Source organism: Brachyistius frenatus, unplaced genomic scaffold, assembly GCF_029030835.1.
Source record: "Brachyistius frenatus isolate BFR_SWC_R1_liver_20210118 unplaced genomic scaffold, ASM2903083v1 Contig_189, whole genome shotgun sequence".
Classification (NCBI taxonomy): domain Eukaryota; kingdom Metazoa; phylum Chordata; class Actinopteri; family Embiotocidae; genus Brachyistius; species Brachyistius frenatus.
In genome coordinates this window covers 388,548-415,117 of record NW_027210788.1, presented here as the reverse complement: position 1 = coordinate 415,117, position 26,570 = coordinate 388,548, and the positions used below count along the sequence as shown (strand labels likewise).

Sequence of the window (26,570 nt, the reverse complement as noted above, 5' to 3'; positions counted from 1 at the left end):
ACACACATTCAAACCGCATGTCAGATGACAAGGGAACAAAATCAAACAAAGTTATTTTTATTTGATCCTATAATGATGACAGACATGGAAGCTTTAGTAACAACGCTTTTGGGTGGTGACATGAGGTGATACTTATTTCAGAAAGAAAAAAAAACTTGGATAAAAGATGGAGACAACTTTGCTCTTCTCAGATCCTCATAACAATGTTTTGCCTGAGAATAACGACGGAGAAAAGATTTGATTCATTTTTGATTTAGGCACCAAAATGACTTCAGCGCACAAAGAAACAGGTCAACTGGATCAAATGAGGCTATAAAAACAAAGAAAACCGAATTTTAAATGGTTGATTATGTATCAACTTTATTTAAATAATACAACCTCACCTACAGCGTACAGTTAGAAAACGCCACTCACCCGAAGATGGGAAGGATAACTGGTCAAATTTACAAAGCGAGGGAAAAAAAACAAAACCAAAAAAACAACAAATGTACAAAACAACAAAGCCATTAAAGAAAGAACAAATCAACTATAACTTTCACGCTTGCCAGAGCCGGCACTCAGCCTCCCGACGGGCTTTAATGGCCTGGCAGGAAGGAACCAATAGTGAACTCTTTGTTAGTCTGAATCTATCATACAGAAACAAAATGAAGAAATGAGCATCTCTCCGCTCCTCACACTGTGACAGACTTCCTGCATCACATATTCTTCACATACAAAAATGATGCAGCTCAAAATGACAAGTGAGGAAGTATATTTACCCAAGTATAAAAAAATAAATTAAAATGATCAACATTTATACACAAGACGGCCGACAACAATCCTGAGAGCTGCTGCACAATCTTTAACCTTCTGGAAAGTCAGAACTTTTCTACAAACTCCGCCGCTTTGAACCCACATTTACAGATTCTCACACAAGGCTGGCAAAGAAATCGCTGCCTTTCACACACAAAACGGGAACAACTGCTTTTCCTCAACCTGATTCAGACGCGCCACTCACTTCTGATTTATGGTATGTGGTTTTGAAACTTGGAGGGGAGCTTCTGGAGATGAGACAGAATCCACACAAAGTGGACATTTCCACCATTAAGTGCCCACTCCTCCTACTGTGAGCCCGTTAGGACCTGACTGACAGTAGAGGGAGCATGAAAACACTCACACGATAATTGAATTTTAGGTCCAGGCGTAAGTTATGATCGTCACCAACCACTTGAGCCAAAAGCTTGTAAATTGATGCTGCAAGGTGGCAAATTAGCCCGTCCCTCCAACTGCTCTCAGAAACCTGCAATCTGTAGTCTTGAAGGATTTCTCTTTATTTTTAACAGAACAGTTAACAAAAAAAAAACCTAAAAACAAAAACAGGAGATCTAGAAGGTGACTTTTAAACCAGTGAATCGAATCCTCTTCTGATCAAGAAAACAAACGAAGAGGATGTGTTAACCAACCACGGCTGTGGAATAACAGGTTGAATTTTTGGACAGCTTCATAATATGTACCACTGGAGAGGGATGTGATGCGTCTGTCATCAGTCTGAGTGGCTAAATCAGTTTCCATTCCTTCGAACTTAAAGCTGCAAAAGTTTGAACATTTATGAGCTGGATGCATCTTCACAAAACGATAAAACTAAATGTTCACTTGAAGGTCTTTTCTCCTACTAAAAGGTGTGTAAATGGAGAAATGGAAAAACAGTGGAGTAGTGGTTTTAGAGGCAGTACTTAAAGGTCACAGGTCACTGTGCAAAGTCACCTTTTTTTGTTGTTATTGTTACTTGCAATGGATGTGTGTGTACGAACAGCCGGAGGAGCAACAGACATTAAAATATGAATACAAGCCTCAGAGAGCACGAGCTGACGTAGAAAAATAAATACTAAAAAAAACAAATCAAGCAGAATAGATTCATGTTTTGATTTTTGCAGCTGCCTCTGCAGAAAAAAAAATGACATGGTGATAAAGAAAACAACAACAAGCTTCTGTTTGAGAAAGCTTAACGGTTTGCCGAGGAAATACAGGACAGTGAAGTCAAAGGCAGCATTTTGTTTCTGACCGCCTCTGTGCTGCTGATTTCATCACAGAAACCCCACGAATGAGCAACATTGTGTTGGGAAAATTTGAGATAAAAACAAAACAAAAATACTCCCCAAAAATATATACGACCACATCAGAGAGTTCAAAGATGAGAAGATCTCCAAAACAAGAGCAGAGGAAATGAAATTAAAGCAGGATATGAAGCTAAAATGTTCATTTTGTATAAATTGTGTTTTCTTGTACTCTGTAAAACTGAATTCACGAAGCGCTGAGATGAAGAGAATACATCTATTTATACATCAATAAGTCTGTTTAAAATAGAGATTTAACTTTAAACCATTCCCACTACCCAAGTCTTTTATAGAATCTGATTTTGCAACAGTGTGGTAAAGTGTGTGTGTGTGCGTGTGTGTGTGTGTGTGTGTGTGTGTGTGTGTGTGTGTGTGTGTGTGTGTGTGTGTGTGTGTGTGTGTGTGTGTGTGTGTACATGAAAATGCGAGACAACAATTTGTATACAAATGTTTGTGTTAACTAGTATTCAGCAAGTTACCACAGTGCACTTTTCTCTCTCCTCTTCACTGATCTGTTCAGTGTCCAAATGTTCAAACGAGCCAAACACACGACGGCCTCCCGGTCGCGGGATCAGTGTCACTGACAGAAAGGTGAGGCTGTGGGGTCGAAGCCTTTGAAAACGTCCTTCAGGGAGCCGTCCTGATCTGCGGCCGCCGGGTCGGACTGCGCCGGGCTGTTTCCTCCGAACGGGCTGCTCGTCCCGCCGGGCTTGGCGGCCTGCTTCACGACGCCAAATAGAGTGGACACTGGTAGGTTGTGGACACCTGCGGGTCCCTGGTCTGCTGAAACTCCAGGAGCGCCCTGACCTCCAGATGCGGCCGCCCCAGCAACAGCAGGCCCCCCCTGGGCCGTGGAGTTAGGTGATGGAGCGGGCTTGGGCCGCGGCCTGTTATAGCTGTTGTATCGATCGGTCCCTTGCTCTCCAGTTTTCTCCGGCTCTGGTTGGTCCAATGCAGACTTCCGAACAAACAGGGGCTCCTTGGACTTGGGTTTACTTGTCGTGGGGTCGCTAGGTTTGGGCTCTGTGCTGGCTGAGTTGGGGGAGTTGTTCGAGCCGCTGCTGGTGCCAGGGCTGCCTGGTTTGTTAGTCCGAGGGTCATAGAGGCTGATGCTGCTCAGCACACTGGCGCCCCCTGGTGCCCCAGCCCCCACACCGCGCCCTGCTCCACCCGCAGAGAGCAGCCTCGGGTCGTAGGGGGCGATGGCCGGTGGGGAGGGGGAGGATGTTGTCGCAGGAGATGTAGCGGGAAGAGGAGGAGTCACAGGTTCAGATGACTGCTTCAGTGCTGACTTCTGCGGCTGGAGACGGGGGTCTAACGGGGTTTTACGGGTCATGCGAGGGTCTACGGGCTTTTCTGCAGTTGCAGGAGGCATGGAGGGAGTTTGACCCAGGGACAGAGGGGCAGAAGGGGTGGTTAAGTGAGGAGGGGAGGGGGTCTGGGATGGGCCGGAGTTAACCGTCTTCAGGATCCGAGACAGCAGCTCAAAGTCTGGGAGGGACGAGGTGGAGGACGTGGAAGAGGAGGAGGAGGAGGAAGAGGAGGAGGAGGGAGCAGGGGGGTCAGAGGAGGGAGGAGGCTGTACGGGAGGAGGCTGTGAGTGAGGGAGTGACGTGTGGAGCTGCTGCTGAGCGCGGGACAGACGTGGGTCGAGGGAGGACACAGGAGGGATGCCTGGTGGAAGTGGAAGGAGGTCCTGCTTGGGGAGAGGGAGCGGAAGGAGATCTTCGGGCGACCAGGTGATGGTTTTGGAAAAGGCTGGCATATGAAGAACAATATCCTTCTTGATGTGGCTGAACTGCTGCAGCTGGGAGCGTGGGTCTCTCAGAGCCATACCCATGAGCGGGTCCAGAGGAATCGGTACGGGCTTGTCCCTGAGAACCCGCTCCGTTTCCTCTTCCTCTGCTGCTGGAGTTGTAAGAGGCGGGGGCTTGTAGACCAGAGGAGGTTCTGTCTTAGGAGCAGGAGGCGAGTGGGAGGTGGAGCCCGCTGAGGCAGCAGCAGCGAGCCTGGCTAGCCTCGGGTCTGCGGGTGGTCCAGAGGAAGATGGAACTGGCATGGAGTGGGTGAGGTCAGAGATTTGGGCCGAATCAGTGGCACGTGCCAGGCGCGGGTCCCGAGCCAAACGGGGGTCTGCCGGGCGAGCCGGAGGGTTGGCGGGAGAGGCCTTCTGGAGACGCGGGTCACTCGGGAGGCCGTCGGATTTTTGAGGAGTCTGGGTCTGTTGGCGAAGCGTCTTCAAGATGGAGGTCACACTGCTGCCGCCGTCCTCATCCTCACTGGAATACCAGTTCCCTGAGTCACCTAGAGAGACAAGGCATTTTACATTTGATTAACTTTGAAAGAATCTTTAAAGATTTCAGACTTGGGATATAAATGGATTTTTATTTAAGAGTTAAATTGTAAATTAATTTGAAGTCGACTGCCAAGAACTACGGCCATTTATCTACATCCACGTGTAGATTTCACCCTTTAGAGATGCAAACCAGTGCTGGTGTGTGAAGATGGCAGAGTGGGGAAAAGGAGCTGGGGGTCAGAAAGGCAGCGTATCATAAGGAGAATAAAGATATAGGGTTTTATCAAATTGTACAGTGCCCGAGTCCTGGAAACATGATTGCAAATGGTTGCTTTAAATTAAAGAGCAGAGACTTATTTCCTGATAAACTGTGGTCATCATTACTGTTCCTTAATGTCAGCAGGGATTAAAAAAAACATTGGTGTTACTGTTCAATTAACCAAAGCCAATTATCAAATCTTAAAAGTATTTTTTTTTTTTTTTTAGACAATTGACAAAAAAATGATAGCCAGAGAGGTGCGGATGTTTTTTCTGTACCTTCGGTGTCTTTACTCTTCTCTGATCCTCCTTCGGCTATCCTGCGAGCTCTTTCCTCTTCCTCCTGCTGCTTCTGTTGGATCCTCATGAACAAGACGCGCTGCGCTGGAGGCAGAAAGTCCGGCACAGAAATCCCTCCCTGACTGGCGGAGGCTCCGTTAGCAGAGTTTTCTTGGCCACCTGGCTGATTACCAAATTTCCCCGCTCCTCCTCTCTCGTCCATGCCAGAAAAGCCCTGGTAGTCGTCACCTGAGAGGAAACAGTAAGTGTACTCATCGGTTAAAAAAAAGATAACATAAAAGTAACATGCAGTATTAAGTCAGTTGTTCTAATGAATGATCTTGATCTGAAATTCCCTCCTACCTTCTTGAACCACTCCCTCCATGCCCTCCTGCTGGTTGTAGAAGTTATTGAAGAAGTTTCCTCCCCCCGGAGGAGGACCTGGAGGCATCGCACCCCCGTGCGGAGGCGCGTCTCCGGACGCAAATCCTCCCATCATTGGTTGTCCACCGGGGCCCATGTTGGGGGGGGGCATGTTCTGCATGTCAGGGGGCATCATGCCTGGAGGGGGAGGGAAGCGGGGAGGGGGCCCACCCGGGGGCCCCTGGGGTCCAGGTGGAGCGGCCTGACCCTGGTTGCCGCTGGGAGTCTGGGTTCTGAAAGAGAGCAGGATACGCGTATTATTCACAGCGAGAGGATGAAAACGGGTACGAGGTTGGATTAAAGCTTCCTCTCTCTGCTGCTTCTGCATATCAAACAGGTTTTGTGTCGATAGGACAAACTAAATAAGGGTCCGTGATCAAAACTGTATGCGATTAGTTAGATTATCTATGACATAATGTAAAGTTGTTGGATATTTTAAGATGAATCCTGCACTGAAAATGAATTTGTTGACTAATAAAAAGTCACTGCCTGTCGGCCTCAAAGCCAAAAATGTGTTTCTTTGAGTCGATGCAGAATCCAGCTGCCGGGTGGAAGGATTCAATATATCAAAGATAGACCCACCGTGGCCTAATGTCACTAGCTCTCACTCTAGTTGAGATCAACACCTAAATGATCCAAGAAACGTTTTTATTCTTAATGTTTGTTTTCTGAGCTCTTACCTGACAGCCAGTTTCTGAGCCAGCTGTCCTGTCGGCTGAACTTTAATCGCAAACAACGAGGGGATTTTCTTCCCCATGCCGCAGCAGCCGCCACCAGGAGGTGGGGGACCCATGTGGGGAGGAGGGCCACCGGGATTTGGGGGCCCGCCTTGGAAGGGATTTCCATCAGGACCGAGGATCGGTGGACCAATACAGGGATTAGGCCCAGGAACAGGCATTGGTAATGGGGGACCTTTTCCAGAAATTGGCCCCTGATTAGGTCCAGGAAGACCCCCAAAGTCACCCACCGGAGGCCCACCAAAATCCCCAGGCCCCGTGTTGGTGTCTACAGGATGAGGCCGTGGAGGGGTGGGGAGGAGGCCGACTCCGGGAGGGGGTTTAGGAAGAGGGTTGATCCCCTGCTTCTTCAGCTCCTCCACCTCCTTCTCATCCTCAGCTCCAGCCTCGGCATCCTCTGCCAGCATCTATAAAACAAGGTCACAGGAAAAATACACCGCTGAGTGAATCCGGTATCTATGGAAACGCGGGACATTTAAATATATTTTGACAGAACCGAGGAGCCAATCAGCTGCTGGGTTTAAGGATCCCACCTTGTTGAGCAGCTCCTGAGTGTCGTCATTGAGGACGTCATGGGAGAACATGCACTCGTCACCGTTGACACAGTTCCCTGTGGTGTGGAACAGCTTACAAGGGAATTCACGTGGCAACACAGTCAAGGAGGAACCGTCACAAAAAGAATAATGCAAACCTGTCACATTTTCACTTATGTAAAATTTCAGTAATGTAACTTCACTTTCACAGCTTTACTTTCAATCATCTCTTTTCAGAGTTTAATTTGACTGGAGAAAGTGGTCCCTATCCCTTATACCCCTCCATGTGGTCAGCAGTAAAGGATATCATGCATGTAAGGGCAGTGGTCGGCTCGGGCACAGAATCCAGTGATGTAGAACTTGCACAGCTCCTTCTTCTTTGGCAGCTCTATGTCGTGGCTGAAGTTGCAGTGGTCCCCCTGGTGGTTAAAACAGGCAATAATCAAATCATAAATCAGGGTGGCTGAATTAAACAACATTTGAAAATTATTCTTTTGTGTTTTGAGGCCTTGTAGCTGTTTCAGAATAAACTGGGATGCAGACAAACTTCAAAATCCAGCTCCACAATGTATGTATGAAAGAGCATGGACAAAATAATTTTATGAAGAAATAATCAACAAACAAAAAACTTCCGACACTATTTAACACAAACTGTGATTGAGCCAACAAACACATTTGAAGTAAAAATAGAGTCTTACCCAGGTGCATCTCCCCTCGATGTAATACTTGCAGATGGCCTTTCCTTTCTTATCCTGGTGCTTTTCATTCTGATTCCTCCTCCCGAGTCCTGGTCCGTCACCTCCAGTACCGTCCTGAATCACACACAAACAACAATACAAATTAGCAAGAAATGACGTTGGATCGTCCAAATAGTTTCAGGTTGACGTGAAAAACAAAAAAAAGAGTCTTACCCCGTTGTCCATGTCTCCGTTGTTGTCGTCATCGTTCCCCATGTCACCTCTTCCTCTCCCTCTGTTTCGACCCTTTCCTCCTCTGATCATCCCTCGCCCTCCTTTCCCTCGGCCTCGCCCGCGGCCTCCTTTACCTCCTGGTGCACAAATGGACAGACAGTGTGAGGGGACAGACAGTGTGAGGGGACAGACAAGTCGACAGCTTGTGCTCGTTCGTGAACTTTATGGGAGATTACTTCAAGAAAGAATAATAAGAAAAATGAACACACTCAAACCTCTGCCTCTGTCTTTGGTCTTCTTGTACTGATTGAGTTCCTTTGAGTATTCGTCGTAGTCGTCATCCCCCATGTGGTCATACTCGTCCTCTCCGTACTGTAGGGACAGTCACTTATTAAGACACAATTTCGGAAACAAAATATACTGCAGGCTTTAAAGATCAGTAATTAGTCTAAAGTAACATTTGTACCCTTAATTTGGTTTATTCTGGGAAATGAGGTACAACGTGTTTGTCTAACTCAGAGCAGACCGATTTCTAACAAACAAAAGTACCTCAAGCGGTATTTGTTTTCTGGAATTCTTCCATGTGAAATATATTTAAACAATTAAGCAAATACACAAAATAAAGCTAATAAAAGAGAAAAAAAAATCTCTTCCTAGACTTTGACCAAAGCAAATAGATAAAGGTGTTTATTTGAAGTTCTAAACCTCACCTCCATTTCGTCTCCGTATCCGTCTCCATCATCGTTGTCTCCTCCCATCTTCCCTCCTCCTCCTCCTCCTCCGCCGCCGCCCCCGCCGCCTCCTCCTCCGCCGCCGCCTCCACCTCGCCCTCCTCTTCCTCTGCCTCCTCCTCGTCCCCTCCTCCCTCCCCTCATTCCTCCTCGGCCTCTCAGGCCCTTCATACGACCTTTGCCCCCTAAAGAGAGACAGAGACAAAGGAAGAAATGAAACAAGAGTAAGTTTCAGTAGCTTATCGGTGGAATCTGGATCGATAAGAGAACTTTTGGCAAATAAACTCTATCGTCTGTCCACAACTTTGCAAATAAAACTGCGGTGCAAGTAAAACAGCAAGAACACACTGAGGAATCTGGAACCCAGCTGCTTACTTTCCTTCTTTTTTATATAATACAAACCTTGTTTTTTAGAAGAAAACCTTTTTCACAACATCAAGTCTTAAATATAATTCTGTCATTAGATGTTTCCCGTTTTCAGTGAAAACCGGATCAAATATTTAACATACAGCAGAACGGTTTCTGCTGTATGCGTCGGTACGCACAACAAGTCTATTTTTCAATTCCAGCAGTTTTAGCCAAACTGCCGTTGACCCACCTCGTCCGCGGCCGCCGCCTCCTCCCTCCTTGGCCTTGCGATACTGGTTGAGCTCCTTGGCGAAGTCGTCGTAATCTTCGTCCACCAACTCCTCTTCTTCCTCTCCCTCGTAGGTTTCCTCTTCGTAGTCGTCGTAGCCTCCGTAGCTCTGTTTGTCCATCTTCATGTAGCCGCCCTTCTTCGGGCCGCCGTAACCGTGAGGCTAGAATTATTGATGAACGAAGGATTAATGAAACACTTCGCCGTCAACAAAACATCTGGTCGAGATTTAATGTAGTTTTGGGGAAGGTTTGGTCTTCAGACTTACAGCAGGAGGGTACTGGGGGCTGTACTCTCTGTACTTCACCCTCTTCTCACTGGGACTGTAGTCGGAGTCCTCGCTGAAGTCCGAGTGTTCGTCATCAGAGGACGCGTGACGCTGAGAGAGAGAAGACCAAACGTCAGACAAAGAGAAAGACACGGGTTCGTATTTTGAAGACGAAGACAGAAGGGCGGATCTTCTCACTTACTTTATGTTTTGATTTGCGTTTTTTCTTGGACCTCCTCTTCTCCCTTTCCCGCTCCCGCTCTTTCTTCCTCTTCCTCTTGCGCCGGTGGGCTCTCTCCTCGTCCGAATTGCTGCTGGGATGTCGCTCCCCGCTCCGCCGGGGCCTCTCCGCTGGCCCTTCGCCTCCCGCTTCGCCTCCTCCTCCTCCACCTGCTTCATCACCGCCTTCTCCACCTCCTCCCACTGCTGCAGACACCCCCCCACCCACTTCCACCTCCACAATGTCTCCCCCGTCGTCTTCCAACTCGCCCTCCTCCAGCTCTCCATCTTCTGGCCTGTATATGAAAAGAGGGAGGTTACATATCTCATCTTCTCCTTCACTCTGAAACGGTCAGAAGCTTCAAAATAAGAAATATATAACAGAATGATACAAACTAATGGGAAGAAATAAGAATGACTTTATAGCTCCAAAAATACATATTTATATATGTGAGCATCGAAAGATAAATGAATAAATGGAAAACAAGTACAGAGGCTTGGAAATGTTGACAACAATTTAAGATCGGGCGTTTTCTAAATTTATAAATATGAGGAGTAATTTGAGCTGAAACACCATTCAGGTTAGAAACATTAAAAAAAAAAAAAAAAAATCCGTGATACAACAGCTGGTAATTAAAATAATAACCAAAAGAAAATCAAAAATAAATATCATGAGCAAAATGTGTTGCCTGGGGCCGACGGGAGATCCTTTCAGATTGTTATCATGTTCCACCCACTGCTATCTGCCGTGCAGATTTCTGAAACCAAACCGCATTAAAAGTTGTATTTTTAAGATCCGTCGGACAAACTGTCGGAGAGATAAATGTTAGTTTGACTCCATAAACTGTTTTTTGATTGATAATTCACCCCTCAACCTGTAGCCCGGGTGAAGGCCTGCACAAACCTTCATGTCAGGTCTACACGAGCATAAATATATATACATATATATATAATTCTGTATTACTATTTTAAAAACTGATGCAGGTGAATTAAACCGTTGAGTTTCTAGTTTGCAGCCGCTACCGAGACTCGAACTATCAGGAAACCCGATTCAAGAAGTGAGTCATCTGGAAAACAGGAGTTGACTCGAAGCCGAGAGACGATCATCTTTGATCAGCAGTCGTTCCAACGGGTAATAAAACACAGCCTGGAGACTAAATCCACGTATCTCTTTGTTATAAAGCACAATCCACAACAAACAGCTAAATCGGTCTTTATGTTTGGTCTCATTTGATGTTCTCAACTTTTTTTCTGTTCTCCCTGAAAATAGTTCTTGGTTACTTTCACCGTCATCTGCTCTGCAATTCTTTGCAAAATAGCTCCAAAAATACGAATAATTACACCAAAATGCAGCGTTTTGGAAGGTTAGAGTCCACCTACCTAACTTTCCGTCTCAAACGCTTTACTGAACTCAAACAGGTTCTTTGTCCTGCACCAGCTATGAGCTTTAAACACCCCCCCCCCAAAAAAAAAATAAATAAAAACACCTCCACATCTATATGACTCCTCTATTTCACTACTGGCATGTGCCACATGCTGGCTTTTTTTTTTTTTTTAATCCAAACCTTTCCGAGTCAGGCACACAGACCTGTCACAAGGAAATCTCTCATGTCCCATTGGAGGGCTCTCTGCAGGGATTTGGCTGTGTTATGAAAGCAGGTTGTGGTGAATAGGGGGGCGGCTGGGATTCACTATGGGCCTCTCTGGCCTGGCGAAACACGAGACGCACACCACCTGCTGCAAAACATCGTGCCAGCTTGGAGGAAAAACTCCAAAAATACAAAATCCATCCATCCTATACTCAGCCAAGAAATTTGAACAGGTCAGGTCAAGAGTTAATATAGCTCAAAGTCCACCAACGTAACACTAAACAAACCTGTGGAGATGAAAAACTGTTATTTACTTAAGAGTTATTGCTTAGACCCCTTAAAAAAATAAAAAAAAAACAGAAGCAATGACAATAAAGCTCAGTAAAGTCTGGGCAGCTATTTCTCAGCCAAAGAACTTTCCATTTATATCCATTAGTACCAAACGGTAAAATCTCTAAACACACGCCTGCAATCAGGATAGCTGAGAAATTCTGACAGTTCAACAGAGCACACGATTATTATTATTATTATTACTCCCGTCTACCGAGGACGGCTGAATCAAGGATTTACCATGCATTATGGTACATTAACTCAGTGGATCCGTCCATAACTTTGTTCTGAAAGCAGAGGGCCACGATTAAAATGGGGAATACTTACTGTGACTGGGTTTCTTCACATTTTGCAATCAAAACCATTGAAAAAAAAAAATAAAAAAAAAAATAAAAGGTTTTCCCTAACCTTTGGTGGACACTAGTGGTTGTTTAGTTTTTTTTGGGAAGGGGGAACTTTGAATTTGGGCCAACTGGGTCTTTGCAGATTTTGCCAACTGGGGAAGGTGAAAGGGAACTTTGTGTTTGACTTTAAAACACTTCTGGGATGCTTTGCAGACGTTTTACACATTTTTTTTGGGGGGGAAGAGGAAGTTGGGGAGGCGGGAGAGAGAGAGGGGTGGAGGGGGGACTTTTTGTGGATGATGGAGGACGAGTCAGTGAGGACTGGAGGGGGGAAAGTGACATGTTAAGACAAATATTCACGACCAGCGAAGCTTACTCGTTTTAGGAAGCTACGCCATTACAACAGCTGATCGGTCAATAACTTATAAAACTCATAAATCAATACTTAATCGATACCTCACATTTAGGGCCTTGGGGGGACGGGGACGGGGGGGACCGGGAAGGGGGAGAAATCCTTAATTTTCTACCGGTGTTTGGAAGCTGAAGATACGGTTTCAAACGAAGGTTATTTACGACCGGAGAAAAAAAAAAAAAAACACACACACACACACGGTACCATTTTAGAAGTGCGTAGCTAGTTGTCGCTTCACACCGCCTCACGCCATTTCTTACGGATTTAGCGATCATTTCCTCACCCGTACAACCGCCACGCCGGTCTGACAACGCGCCTCACGCCGCGTTAGTTAACCGGCGCGGCGAGCGGAGAACTCCGGCGAACTGCAAATCGCCATCAACAAACGCGTTAGCCGCGTTAGCTCGGCGCTAACGAGCTAACGCGGCTAACTTAGCCCGAGAGCAGGCCCGTCGTCCCCCAGAAGAACCGCCGGGCCGTTTTACACCCGCGACTCCACAAACATCGTCACCTACGCACACCGTTAACTGAACGAGGGTTGGTTAGTACGCGGTTCTCCACAATGGGCAAGTAAAAACCGATGTTTTTGTTCCCCTAATCGCCGAACTGGCAAAAGCCGGCGAGTGAAGGTTATAATTGATGAGCTGGTTCGGCTTCGTCTCTCTCCCTTTCTTTGTTTTTTTTTTTTTTTTTTTCTTTTTCCTTCAGACAAGTTGACTTTGGAGTCGATTGATCGCTGATTGTGTTAAACGTTAAGAAAATAAAAATAAAAATACAGGGAATAACGTTAATCTCTCCGAGCGGCTGTGTTTTGGCCTCCCAGTTGGCGGTTGTCGTGTCAACATGGCGCTCTTTACCTCTGTGCTTGTTTTCCAGAAAAGGCGAGTTTAATCCCTCTGACAGAAAAAAAGAAAGAAAAAGAAACCCCCGGGCTTTTTGTGTAAAAGCACCGGGACAAATAAATAATTTCATTTAAATATGATTGTAGAATTACTCGACCTTTCGTCAGTCAGGAGACTGTTGTGTTCGTGGTTGGTAGTTGGGGAGTTTGGATGGACAGTCATGCTTTCCACAGCCATTTCCTCTAGCTACATTGAGGTGCAAAAAAATTACAACTCGACGCTGGAAACTACTGGCTTATGCGTCACTTCACTAGAATCTACTTGTTTTTTTTTGATTTTGAGGAAGAGATTCAGTTCATAGTAGGCAATTCTCCATTACAGTTGTAAGAGAAATATGATGAAATTGAGTCCTGACGTTCTCCGTCCTACAGTTGCGAAGTGAAATGACGACTGATGCGCTTAAAATGGCCGAACGTCTTCACCGAACAGAGAAAGGGGCGTGTCTCTCCGAGAATGACGTCATGACGGACGAGGCACGCAACTCACGGAAATAACCGAACGGTAATCCGGGATAAAATAACCCCCTGAGCTTGACTCGCAGACGCACCAGCGGACCAATTTATGATTATAGTATTGAAATAATTACAGCCTAATAAGGAATTTTTTTTTTTTTTAACGTGAAAACGTACCTGTTATCTCAAACATAAAATGTGATTAGGATTATGGTCTCTTGGTAATGGGGCGTAGTAAATTCAACCAGATTAACCAGAGGTTTTGTCAGGCTGTACTGGCAAACATTACCTGCTTTAGGTGGCAAAACTGAAATGCAAAATACACAGACACCTTGTGTGGAAGTTTATTAAACACACATTTCTACACAACACATGAAATCTTCAATAAAAATATTCTGCCTCTGTTATTGGTGATTACTGTTCATGCTTTATCCAGTTAAACTTGTATTCATATAACAGTTACTACAATTACAACAAACTAATTTACTCACAATAAACCCGGGGCTTTAAAGTTCCCTAGATTGATTGCTTTTGCTTGGTCTCACAAGAACCCACACTAAATATTGTAACTACAATTAATTCAGAATATAAGAAGGCAACCTGTCTCACAAAATGCAAAAGTTATTTTATTTAGATATGCTTGTACAGGACTAATGTAAAATAGTTGCAAACCTAACTTTTTTTTTTTTTTTAAACACATGCTGAAGCATGCATGACAACATTTTCCCACTCTGGGATTAATAAAGTCTGATGTAATCAAATCTAACCAGTCTTTTTCAAAATGGTTGTAAAACTATCAATATTACAAGACAATACTCAGGGACCAATTTACCCTTTGTTCAGTTTAGGGCAGTAAGCGCCGCGATAAGGGTCAAATTTAAACCGGTGGACCTAAACTAGTGGGTTTACAACTTCAGGGTTAAACATTTTATTGTTGATGCATCATTTACACGCCAGCATGAACGAGAAGCTACTTTTAAGATTAAAACGAGCATCAAAACAAAGCAAATATACACAATAACGAAAGTGACTAAATAAATTCGTGAACAAAATACTTCAATTAAAACGAGAAATAAAAAAAAAAAAAAAAAAAAAGCACCCTAAAAAAAAAAACCTGCAGAAGTTATTTCATTTCAAAAATATATTTGAAAAACCACACGTCTTTTGTTTCGCTCTCCTGACGTCATCATCCGGCGCCCATTCAGCGGGGGACTGTCGCGGCGGCATATTGAAACGGCTACATCTGCAGCAACAACAAAGGGCTTCTTTAAAAAAAAAAAAAAAAAATTTAAAAACGCGATTCCTCCCCATTTTAGAGTGAACTCAAAGAGACGATATGATCGAGAAGGAGGACCCGGTCATCAGCGAGGAAGAGGCGGCGCAGTACGACCGCCAGATCCGGTTGTGGGGACTGGATGCTCAGAAGAGGTCAGTTAGCTCGCGAGGCTAACCGGCGCGGCGGAAGGTTTTACATGTTACACTCTTCCTGCGCCGGTTTCGACCGACGCGCTTGACTTGGGCACTATTTATTTATTTATTTAATTTATAATAGGCAAATAAGTTTATTCGTAGAGCACATTTCAACAACGAGGCGATTCAAAGTGTTTCACGTAAAAGCGTTAAAACATCAAGCGAAAGAAAAGGACATTTAAAAACAATTAAAAACGGTGATTAAATGCGTGATTTAAAACATTAAGCAAGCTTCTTTTTTTTTTTTTTTTAAAAGGCTTTATAAGTAGTGTTTATGATCATTTGTCATGGCAACGTGTGTAATAGTACACGTCAGGATATTTGTGTTATCCGTATGTAAACAATTACAGTCTGCAATTTGTTTACATGTGTTTATTTTCAAGCTGGATTTGATTGAGTGAGATCACTGGGTTTCCATGACAACGGAGAACAAAGGACTAACTTCCTTTGACATACACGTCACATTTTTATATGAAGTAAACGGTCCACGCAGGCACTTGTAAATGTAAAAAAAAACTTGTTTAATTTCAGTCCCGAGATTGTTTTAATATCAAACTTCGATCACGTTTGTTCCCTGTAATCGAGGCTCATTCTGGTTTCCCCGGATGCTGTTGCTGTTCCTCCACATCCCAGTTTAAAAGTCCTTATGATCAACCTCAGGACCACCAGCTGAGACAAACAGCTGCTCAGCAGCATGATATTCAGTTTGTGCACATTTTTATTTTTTTTTCTCCCTGCATCACAGGCTGCGGGGGTCCCGTGTGCTCCTGGCAGGTTTGGGTGGTCTCGGTGCTGAAGTGGCCAAGAACTTAATTCTGGCCGGTGTGAAAGGACTCACTCTGCTGGACCACGAGCAGGTACGCTACGCAGTCCAAAGCAGGTTCTTCTCGTTCTCCTAAACTGCACTTGTGGCCTGCAGAGATTTGGGGATTTTAAACTGCACATCCTTTCTGCGTTCGTGGGTCCACCAGGTGTCGGAGGAGTCATGTCGAGCTCAGTTCCTGGTCCCGGTGACGGCTCAGGGTAAGAACCGGGCCCAGGCCTCTCTGGAGCGAGCGCAGAACCTCAACCCGATGGTGGAGGTGCACGCCGACCCGGACAGGGTTGAAGACAAAGCGGATGACTTCTTTCTGCAATTCGACGCGGTGAGTTTAAGAGAGAATTTTAAAAGTCAAACTGGATAACTGGGGAAAAAAAAAAACAGCTGTGTTCAAATGTAGTAAAATGTCAATGAATAAGTCGGACATTTGAGAAATACATTTAATTATTTGACTTAAAATTGCAGCACATATGTTTTCAGATGTGGCTCTTCACACCAGGGTTCACTTTAATGTACCCTAACTTGTGTTTCTAACTTTTGTGAGTGCTTTCCAAATGAATTGTTCCTCTGGGGATACTTCAAATAATGAGCACCCAGTCGTGTATTACTCGGGGTGACCACTAGGTGTCGCCCGTAGCCCATATTGTGCATTGAAAGCTCTCCTTGTTTTCATCTTCCAGGGGACGAAAACACTTGCAATAACTTTATTCCTATAAAGTGTTGTTTCAGTAATGGAATCCGCTGGACTTTCATTCTTCAGCCACGAGTCACGGTTTTTATTTTGATGTCTTTTATACAACGGTTTAATGTAATTCGTGTTTTATTCAAATAATGGCAGCTGCAGGTTTTAAGTTTATGTTTGCTTTATTTGGCCCTTTAGGGTTTTAGAGTGTCTGGAGATTTGCACTAGTTTGTACATGCGAGGCTTTTTCTGGTTGGCTGATGAATAGTTCTGTCTAATAACATGGCAGCTGAACTTAATATTTTAACCATGTTACATTTATAATAGTTCATTTATACAACAAAAAATAATCAGTATTTGTACACGAACACGCCTGCGCTGCTCAGGATTGAAGGACATTGGCTCTTAAAGTGAATAATAATTGAGATGAAATGATGACGTTTTAGCCTTCACATGTAAATACAATTTTTTTTTAAGCTTACACACACACACACACACACACACACACACACACACACACACACACACACACACACACACACACACACACTGGGTAAATACTGTTGGACATCCAGCCCTCTGATTATCCAGAATTACTGCTCAAAACCTGAAATTTCAAATCCGTCGTGCTGTAAGTGGCACAATACTGAGAAGATAAATCTCAAACACCTCCACTTATTGTGTCACCTAAAACACGATGACATACAAAGTGTCCTTTTACATTTAAACAAGTAGTTGGATTTCGTTTGATAAATAAGAGAATGATTGTGCTCTTTAGATATTGTGATGAAAGTCAGTCAGTCATCGTTGAGTTTGTTCGTTTCCCGCCGGCAGCTGTACACACAAGGCTGGATGTCATTTTTATCGCTGCCGACAGCAAGAATGTATTTGAACACCATCAGAAGAATAACAGAGAATTTTTTTTTTAATTTTTTCCCCCTCCATTCCCTTCTGTTGTGTCTGACTTGTCGGTAGTCTTCCTCCCTCTGGGGGTGCTAAGTGAGGGTCAGGGAGGAGGGAGAGCGATACGGGAGGAGGAAGAGCGCAACAGCAGTCGGACCAGGAGAAGTGAGGACAGGATGAGAGTCGTATTTTAGTTGGACAGATTGAGGGGAGACGAGAGGGTCAGAGAATATAAAAAAAAAAAAAAAAAATGGAGATAAAAACAGAAGGGGGTCTCTGTGTTTCTGTGCTGTCGACTGCGCATCGCTTTTATCTGCTTCCATGGACGTATCCGTGTGCGGCTCAGCAGGAAGATGGAGGCTGATTAAAGTGGAGCAGTTGGAGTGTGGTCGCACATTTCATCCGAGAGACCTAATTACTGAAGGATGAATGTAATAGAAAAACACACGCTCCATCTGTATACTTGCTGTTGACTTGCTTATGTTTATAGTACAGCTTTTATTTATTGTTTTTTTTATGTTGTTTTTAACAAGAAAACAATAACATTATAACATCCACCTTCAAAGCACCTGAAAACATTTTTTTTTTTTTGCTCTTTAATATTTCTCTATGACATGAATGAATGACTAAGTGAGAGACGGCCAAATGTTAAAACATAAACAACAACAAGAAAATAAAAAGTTTTTAAGAATTGAACAGTAAAAAAAAACCCAAAAAACCCCAATCTGCTGGTATGGCAGCTTTGGTGTTTGACTAAAATTAATTGGCAGTGACGTCTCCATGGCAACACAGACAGACGTGCTGTGAATAGATTAAGATGTGGTTAAATTTCAATTGCTTTGAAATACAGGACATCACTTTTTTTTTTTTCCAAGGTTTCTCTGTTAAGAAAAGCAGAAACACACTTCCTTGTTATTCTGATTCGGACACATCTGTGATTATTATCACACAGATGTGGTTTGAAGTTTATTTGTTTTTGTTTTTTTAAGTTGTAGCTCTTTGTGTGAAAGATGAAATTGGGACATTTTGGAATTGAAATAGTTTTAAAAGTTGAGTTTTATTGGCAGCAATAGAACATAATATTCATAATTATGTTTCATTAGTGTATAATCACCTGAAACTAAGAATCACTGTGTCCTGGTGACCTCCGAATGAGCCCCGAATATCTACATAGAGGTGTCTTACGCTGTGTTACACTCTTGGACTGGGGTGGAGGGTTGGGTGGGGGAGGGGGGTGTTCAGTTGGTTGCAATATGCAATGTCACTGCTAGTTGACACCAGACGATTTGTTCACGAAGTAACGGGGAACTGTGGACCTGGACGTTGGTCCGTCTGCTGCGGTGCGGATGCAGCATCCGTCTTATCAGTGAGCTGAGGGTGTTTCGGGTGTTCTGGACTGAGTCGGTTGGATAAGGTGGACCCAGCCCATAGTTGTTTACAGTCCGACATCAGCCCCCCGCCCTCCCCCCGCCCCCCGATTTCACCACAGGGACATTGTGTACTCGTGTCCTTGTTTGGTCATTCACTCAGGAAGGTGGAGCGGGTGTGTCTCCGTCCGTTTGGCTGCCGATCAGCTGCTGTTCAGTTTCTTTGTGGTTCCAAATATTGAGCGAGCTAAAATGATTTGACATTTTCTGTTAATACAAGCGGTTTTATTGTCATGCCAGTGGAGATGAAAATGACTGAATAAAAGCACAAAAAAAAAAAAAATGCATATATTTTGGGTACCAGAGGAGGAGAAATGTCTACAGAGTGGAAGGTTAATTTAATCGTGGGAAATGGATAAAATGCCAAATTTACTTCTGACTTTATAATTTCCCCTGAACATCTATTACGACCTGTGAAGTTGTTTTGCTCCGAGTCTAAAAGAGCGTCACAAAACTTCTGCTGAGCAACATCCCTGAAATTCTTAAATAAAAAAAGTTAGTTCAACAATCATTTAAAGTCGGAGAAAAGGCTGGAGTTTAATAGAAAGTTAAAATCGCAAAGATCTTCCCATTATTCTGTTCACAACATGTCACCACTGAAACTCAGCTCAGTTTGTTAACTGCAACGACAATCATTAGTGGGCCACAGGCTCAATCAGCATTTTGTTGGTGGCATTTATGGAAATACAAATCTTTGAGATTATTACTTTAAAGTCAGATTTAAAAAAAAAACACAAAGCTGTGGTGTATTTCAGTCTCATCTGACATGTTTGCAGTGTTTTACTGTAGTAGTGAGTGGATTTGTAAGAGGATGGATGCAGGTTGGTATATCAACACTGTAAAGGGTTCAGTAACTGTTGCTTCGAAAGCCCTTCAGCAATCAATACTGGCACTCGAACCAGCAACTCTTTGACTAGCAGACAAGCCTCCCTAATCTGGCCTCTTCTTGTTTTCTTTTGTTTTTCCTCCCTCAGGTGTGTCTGACAGGCTGCTCCAGAGACCTGATGGTGCGGGTCGACCAGCTCTGCTCGCAGCACAACATCAAGGTCTTCTGCGGGGACGTCTATGGTTACTACGGTTACATGTTCTGCAACCTCGGAGAGGAGCACAACTACGTTGAGTAAGTTTGTCCACGTGACAGTCGTACAGTTACAGTCTTTGCAGGCGGTTGCTGCTGTTTGTGAAGTGCCTTGCTCGAGGTCGCTGCATTAAAGCTGGTTGATACTTAAACAAACATGATATTTTTGGACTTTGATAACTTAATGTTTCAGTAAAGCACATTAATAGTTGTTTTAATGGTCGAATACGTTTTGTAAATCGTATCAAAATATTGTAACTGAACCAAATCACAGACTGTTTCTTGTCTCGTGTTTGTGCATGTGATTTTTCATACACAGTTCAAAACGTTTTTGTGAGCTTTTTATTTCCAGCGTAGTTCAAAGTGCTGAGTTCTTCAGCAATAACAGAATATTAATTAATATCGCTCTCTTGTCAGGGAGAAACCTAAAGTCGTGAAACCGACCGGCGACTCCAACGACGGTCCGGAGGCAAAGAAAGCCAGAGTCGACCCCAACGAGACCACCATGGTGAAAAAGGTAGGTCACTCTCACAGCCAAGTACTTCCTGTTTCATCATTCTCACAAACCAGATTGAAATAACTGTCATGTATGAGGATATTTTGTCTTAAATGAAATTACTTTAATTTATTTTTTTATGTAAATAAAGGCCAGAGATAGTCAACTGAAATGACTAAATGTTATTGAAATATTGAGAAAATTGAGAAACGCATGTGAGGTCTGATTCTTTCAATTCCTTCCTCAGAAGCTCAACATGAAAATAATCGTCTGTTGTTGCCGCCTGCCTACTTGATAAATATTTGCTTTTCTAAAATACTTTTAGTCAACATTAATCAGATTTTTCTTGCTTGTCATTGTTTTTGTCATCGAGGGTCATAAATCCACATAAACTACTTGCCCTCATTAAAATATTGCCAGATGTGGCTTCACATTTTCACATTTGTCCTGAAAATGAAAATTATTTTACTCCCTGTTGACATTACGCTTTGTTTTGTTTTGAAATCTCCACCCCGTCAGACCACCAGTTTCTGCCCTCTGAAGGAGGCTCTGGACGTCGACTGGACAAGTGAGAAGGCCAAAGCAGGTCTGAAGCGAACGCCGGTGGACTACTTCCTGCTTCTCGGTTAGTGAATTAAGTGAAAATACAATCAGTACAGATTAATCCATAATTTAAATAACCAGTAACCATGGAAATAAATAAAAAAATTCGATTGTCTAAAAGATTTTAAAATTCTACAATTGTAAAGATTTTAAAATGAGATGCAGAGAAACTGAGTTGTCATCTGACATTTCTGCAGAGGAGGCCAGACGCAAACAGAATTTCCATAAAGAGAAATGCTAAAATATCCCAAACAATGCCGAAAGGTCTAAAAAAGTATAGAAAATTGAAACTGAAAAATGTGTAGGATCCCACAGAAAGACTGAAACGTGTACCATGAACATGCAAAAAAAAAAAAAAAAAAAATCTCAGTTCCATTAAAGCTAATTAGATATCGCGTGCGTGGAAAAGCCCGTTAGGTTTTGTCAAATGTCATCACAGTGTTAAATGTTGAACAGAAAATAAACAACTTCAAGAAAAACAAGCTAAAATAAGATTTTGGAAAAAATTAATTTTGTTGCACGCGAATAACTTTTTTTTTTTTCTTTCTTTTCTTTTTTTTTTGTAACCGTCACACCCAAAAAAAAACTTTGACCCTTGAAGTAAATGGCACCTTCCTGTTTTTGGTTATTTGTGTGTCACTGACCTTCTTTAGGAGTTGTTATTGCCTCTCCTGTCACCTGGCCCGGCACCATCCCCACCGTCTGCACGCTAGTTTCCATCACAGGCTGCCCATGGCCAGTCATGTGCACTGAGCGTGGAGCGAGACAACAGCCCGACATCTACAACGCGTAAAAGAACAGGAAATAACCAGATTGCGGGCTACAAACTTGTAAACTACAAAAACCTCTCTGTGCGTAAATGCAGTGGAATATTATTTAATTTAACTTTTGCAGGACGCGTTGCTCACGTTCCTCTTTTATTTTTTTTATTTTTTTTATGTTGAGGGGGGTTCAAAAATCAAAATGAATGATGCTCTGCAGTGCTGTAAGTCACAAACATCATTCTGCATTTAAAAACGTGTGAGCTCAAAAAGTAAAAATAAAATATCAGCCTTGTTGTATTTTCAATACACTAATGCAAATAACAATGTCTTAATTAAAAAAAAAAACTTCAAGATTTAATGTCTAAAATTCGCTAATATTCCTGCAGGTTTGTGACAAAAACACATTTTAGTAGCAGAACAGATAATTGCATCAGCTTTAGATCATTACATTCATCCACAGCCAGCGTCTTGCACAATTTCAGTCAAATGACTACTGCTTGTTTTTTTGTTTTAAAAAATAAATAATTGATTGGAAAATCTCTAAAATGGCTGATAAAATTAGTTTCTTCTCAGATTTTTTTTTTTTTTTTTTTTTTTTAATTTTTTTTAACACAAACGCTACCCTGAAAACGGATGACGTTTTCTCGGGCAGGTTGGGAGCTGGATTAGACAGATTTTTACTATAACTGACCGAAAGAATATATCATAAAATAAACAAACTGAGTCCCTCATGTTGTCACACTCGCCTACACCAGCTAGATGCAGTCATGTGACAGCGGGTGTCTGGTATATTTGTTTATGGTCATCATGTGCAGGTGCATTTGTATTGAGAATATCTCGGCTGGTTAATTTTGGATTTCGCCAGCCGTCTAGGCCTTCGGTCTAATAACGCCCCGTTCTGAAACCCACCTACTCGCTGTGACCTCGCCCTATCTTCAGTCAGGCTCATTTCTGAGTGGAAACACCACCTAGATGGTTTTTTTTTTTTTTACATTTATTTTGTGAGGGTTGAGACAGGAGGCCGTGTTTTCATCCCTTCGCTGCTTCTATAATTGGAGCTAGCGGTGGTTGTTTTGGGCGACTGATGAGGAAGTGGCTCTTCCTCTGTTATAACTGCTTCCTGTCTCACTAGGAACAATCGGGTGATCTGAACCACAGGTTGTGGGTGTGTGTGTGTGTGTGTGTGTGTGTGTGTGTGTGTGTGTGTGTGTGTGTGTGTGTGTGTGTGTGTGTGTGTGTGTGTGTGATTATTATCATTTGTATTTATGATCTCTTTAAGTACCCTTTTCCAATTAGATGTTGCCTAATAAGACACATTGAAACAGCAGGAGAAAAGATAAATAAATCGATATATATTGACAAAGCAGTATAAAAAGGAATCAAATAAAGTCTACTAATAAATATGCTTCTGCAAGGTCTGACATAAATAACGTTGTGACTCGATGTAATTGGAAACACATTTTTGTCCTTTTGTCTTTGATGTTAATGAGCAAGTTGTGGCATCAAGAGCCGGCGAACATTTCCCACTCAGCTCTAATCTGTGAAGACTATTACGCATCACGACTACGTGTGTAGATTCAGAGATGTTGTCATTGTTCCATCCATGTTCACATTATTATGTTTTGTTATGAAATTCTGTTTGATTTCCTCCAGTTTTCAACTTTCTACCAACCAAGTCTCGCTGATAAAGGGCAGAGCTGAGGTGTGAAGATGATTCATTGCCACTACTTGTGTGTGTGTGTGTGTGTGTGTGTGTGTGTGTGTGTGCGTGTGCGTGCGCGTGTGTGTGTGCGTGCCTCGCTGGTGGAAATGGCCGTGGGAGGACTTGACTTCCTCTTGTGGTTTAAGTTAATGGACGAACAGGAAATACGGGGGCGAAGTGTTGATGTGTGGAGCAGTTGGAGAAGTCGGTTACTGTTTGAAATATCACTCGTGGCCAAATGAATTGCGCACTTTAGATTTTTTTTATTTTTTTGTATTATTTCTCAATATCAGTCCTGAAGCCGACACAGGAAGGAGATAAAAAAAAAAAAAAAACACATATATATATACCCTAATATTTCCTTGTGCAGGTGGATGTGTGCGTGTTTGCATGCATGAGTCTGCTCTTCATTTAAAGAGGGGGAAACGTAGACTTAATCAGATGAAAGGCTGATGGTGCAACCACATACTGATCTTATCCTGCTTCTAAGGGAGTCAAGATGTTGTCTTTCCATAAGGTGATAATTCATGGTGGGAGCGTGATGAAATTATAAATGCCAATAGTGCAATAGAATATATGGAAAATATTGCTTTAGTTAAATGGTTTCAACTTGTTTGCAGACTCTCAACTGTCGTTTCCTTCCCTCTGTTTTCTGTCCTCCCTCCGTCTCTCTTTCTTTTCTGTCCTCCCTCCGTCTCTCTTTCTTTTCTGTCCTCCCTCCGCCTCTCTTTCTTTTCTGTCCTCCCTCCGTCTCTGCAGTTCTGCTGAAGTTTCGCACAGACAAAGGCCGTGACCCCGACCCGCTGTCCTTTCCGGGAGACAGTCAACTCCTGAGACAGATCCGGGACGACGTCCTCGAGGCCTTGGCGCTGAGCCATGACCTCCTGAACGACGACTTCATCAGGTGATTTTACAGGAAATAAATGAACTTTTTAATCTGCTTTCCTTTAGAATCTGTTGCAAACAGTGACTGAAACACAAGTTAAAGGTTAACATCAACACATAGAGTATATAATAGACATCTGTTTACCTGTAAATCCCCTAAAAACAGCATGCAGCGCTGCTATTACCTGCTCCGAAAATAAACTTCAGTTTTAAAATGAATGTGAACATAATGCACCGACCTCCAGGACCGAGGACCGATCCAGACCAAGTGACCTGCCAGCAGTCAACAGCACTGCTCCACATCCCTTCATCAGTTTCTCACTTCCTTAACATCCCACTTTGTATCTGGCTGTTCATGCGTCCACGTTTGTCCTCAGCTACTGCTTCTCCGAGATGTCTCCGGTGTGCGCCGTCGTCGGAGGAGTCCTGGGACAGGAAGTCGTCAAGGTGAGCGTGGAAATACGAGGAAGCTTCGTTTCCGACGTGTAAATCTAAACTCATCAATCATCTCTTTATTGGTTTCACCAAGAATTCATCAACTGAACAAGAACCCGAGGAACACGTGAATCCTCTATCAGATTTGTATTTTTTTCATCAAACATATGTTAAATTAGTTGTACGCGTCCAGCTTGATGTTCATCGGTTTCATCTGATGGGATTTGCAGACTCGGCATGTCATCGTAAGGTTATTGAACTTATCAAGATTCATCTGGCAGATTAAAAACCCGATCACGACTTAGTGCAACAAAATCTTAACACGCGATAAAAAAAATCAACCTAAAAAAGAAAAGATGATGAAAAGGCAGCGTGTGACCTCCGGCGGAGGTAAACAGGAGAGTCTAAGGTCAGAGCGAGTGTGTCTGGGTCGAGAGAGACGACTGGGAGTTTAATCAGGCTGCAATATACTGGCACAAGGCCAACCTGCTGTCTTGATGATGATGATGATGATGATGATGATGATGATGATGATGATGATGAAACCTGCTGCAACTGAGTGATGTCTCGCCGAATCGGACTTATTTCTCTTGCGCGCCGAAAAATGAACTGAAAAACTGACAAACGTGTGAAAGGCTTTAACGAGATGGAAACCTGCCACCGAAACCGGTCCTTCAAAATACACGTCAACTTTGTCCCCTTATGTTTGATAGACCGAGTTGTTTATGAAAACTCCCGAATGAGAGACAAATTCTTGACAGTCTGACCGTCAGGAAAATGTTGAGTCGGTTTTTGATGGTAAATGTTGTCAATCGTAGCGATGCGCTCCTCAATAAATTCTCTGTGGCTCCTTGGAAGTAGGTGGTCTGAAACCTGACACCAGTACTGTGGGATTTCTTTTTACCTTTTGCTAATGAAACATTGTTTAGTGGTCAGGCGTCAGAGAATCCCACAATGCATCCTGGTGCACGACAGGAAAACAGAGAAACTTTGGTTTTTGGCCACTTTTATTACTTCAATTGATTTGATTTACCGTCAACACCGAGTGGCAATGTTTTCCTTTTAATGTTGTTTTTTTTTAAATATTTTTATTAGTAAAGTGTTATTTATCTTTTCCTCGTCTTTGTGTTCAGGCTCTCTCCCAACGAGACGCTCCTCACCGCAACTTCTTCTTCTTCGATGGGCGTAAAGGAAACGGCGTGGTCGACTACTTCGGACCAAACTGACCGTGTCGGCCGACACACTGTACACAGGACGGTTTTACACACACACACACACACACACACACACACACACACACACACACACACACACACACACACACACACACACACACACACAAGTTCAGCAAACTCGTATTTGATCTGCGAGATTATTTATATCATTACTTATTTCACAAGTCATGAAATTCAGCTGTTGTTCCATCTAAAAAAAAAAAAAAAAAAAGAAGTTTTTTGTCATTTGATTCATTTTCCTACAAAACCTGACGAGTACTGTGGGATCTTTTTCTACATTTGCTAATAAAACATTGTTTAGTAAGAAGATCCGGCCTCTTGTTTATGGATTTGTTTGTTTACCCCTTTTATGTAAGATTTTTTATAACAGTCCAGTCGTGGTCTAATTGTAGTTATAATAATTGTCTTCATTATTGAGCTGCTGGGGAAACTTTTAAGTTCCAGGACTTTAGTTGTAATGTTTCCCCAGAATTAGATTTTTTTTTTTTTAATTTTTTTTAGATATCAAGAATATGCATTATGCAGTGTTAAAATGAAACTCCTCTGAAAGGGAATTTAAGGGCAATATCAGTGTGGTGGATGTGAAGAAAGACTGAAGGGTCTTTGCAGATTGTATGACTGTATTTGGTAATAACGTCTCACTGACATGTGACTTA

General features: G+C 43.0%; 2 protein-coding genes across 5 annotated transcripts; one reads left to right on the top strand and one right to left on the bottom strand.

The window, feature by feature from the left end:
* Positions 1 to 41: 41 nt before the first annotated feature.
* On the bottom strand, positions 42 to 13,323 carry zc3h4 (zinc finger CCCH-type containing 4). 3 transcript variants are annotated; one of them, XM_069718283.1, is made up of 14 exons: positions 13,060 to 13,323; positions 9,369 to 9,681; positions 9,167 to 9,277; positions 8,860 to 9,061; positions 8,241 to 8,446; positions 7,806 to 7,902; positions 7,531 to 7,667; positions 7,318 to 7,431; positions 6,927 to 7,038; positions 6,620 to 6,729; positions 6,030 to 6,493; positions 5,290 to 5,582; positions 4,927 to 5,175; positions 42 to 4,397 (listed from the first exon to the last, which is right to left on the bottom strand). In XM_069718283.1, exons 1-14 carry the CDS (start codon positions 13,137 to 13,139, stop codon positions 2,671 to 2,673), a joined length of 4,215 nt encoding a protein of 1,404 aa, XP_069574384.1. In that variant the 5' UTR covers positions 13,140 to 13,323; the 3' UTR covers positions 42 to 2,670. The 3 variants fall into 3 exon arrangements, with proteins under 3 accessions (XP_069574384.1, XP_069574385.1, XP_069574386.1); XM_069718284.1 differs by lacking the exon at positions 13,060 to 13,323 and adding an exon at positions 12,265 to 12,346; XM_069718285.1 differs by lacking the exon at positions 13,060 to 13,323 and adding an exon at positions 11,632 to 11,706.
* sae1 (SUMO1 activating enzyme subunit 1) lies at positions 12,538 to 25,988 on the top strand. 2 transcript variants are annotated; one of them, XM_069718298.1, is made up of 10 exons: positions 12,538 to 12,626; positions 14,731 to 14,842; positions 15,630 to 15,741; positions 15,856 to 16,029; positions 19,691 to 19,836; positions 20,212 to 20,311; positions 20,810 to 20,915; positions 24,119 to 24,263; positions 24,622 to 24,691; positions 25,813 to 25,988. In XM_069718298.1, the coding sequence occupies exons 2-10, from the start codon at positions 14,751 to 14,753 to the stop codon at positions 25,903 to 25,905; spliced, it is 1,038 nt and encodes a 345-aa protein (XP_069574399.1). In that variant the 5' UTR covers positions 12,538 to 12,626; positions 14,731 to 14,750; the 3' UTR covers positions 25,906 to 25,988. The 2 variants fall into 2 exon arrangements, with proteins under 2 accessions (XP_069574399.1, XP_069574398.1); XM_069718297.1 differs by lacking the exon at positions 12,538 to 12,626 and adding an exon at positions 13,380 to 13,463.
* The last annotated feature ends 582 nt before the right edge of the window (positions 25,989 to 26,570 follow it).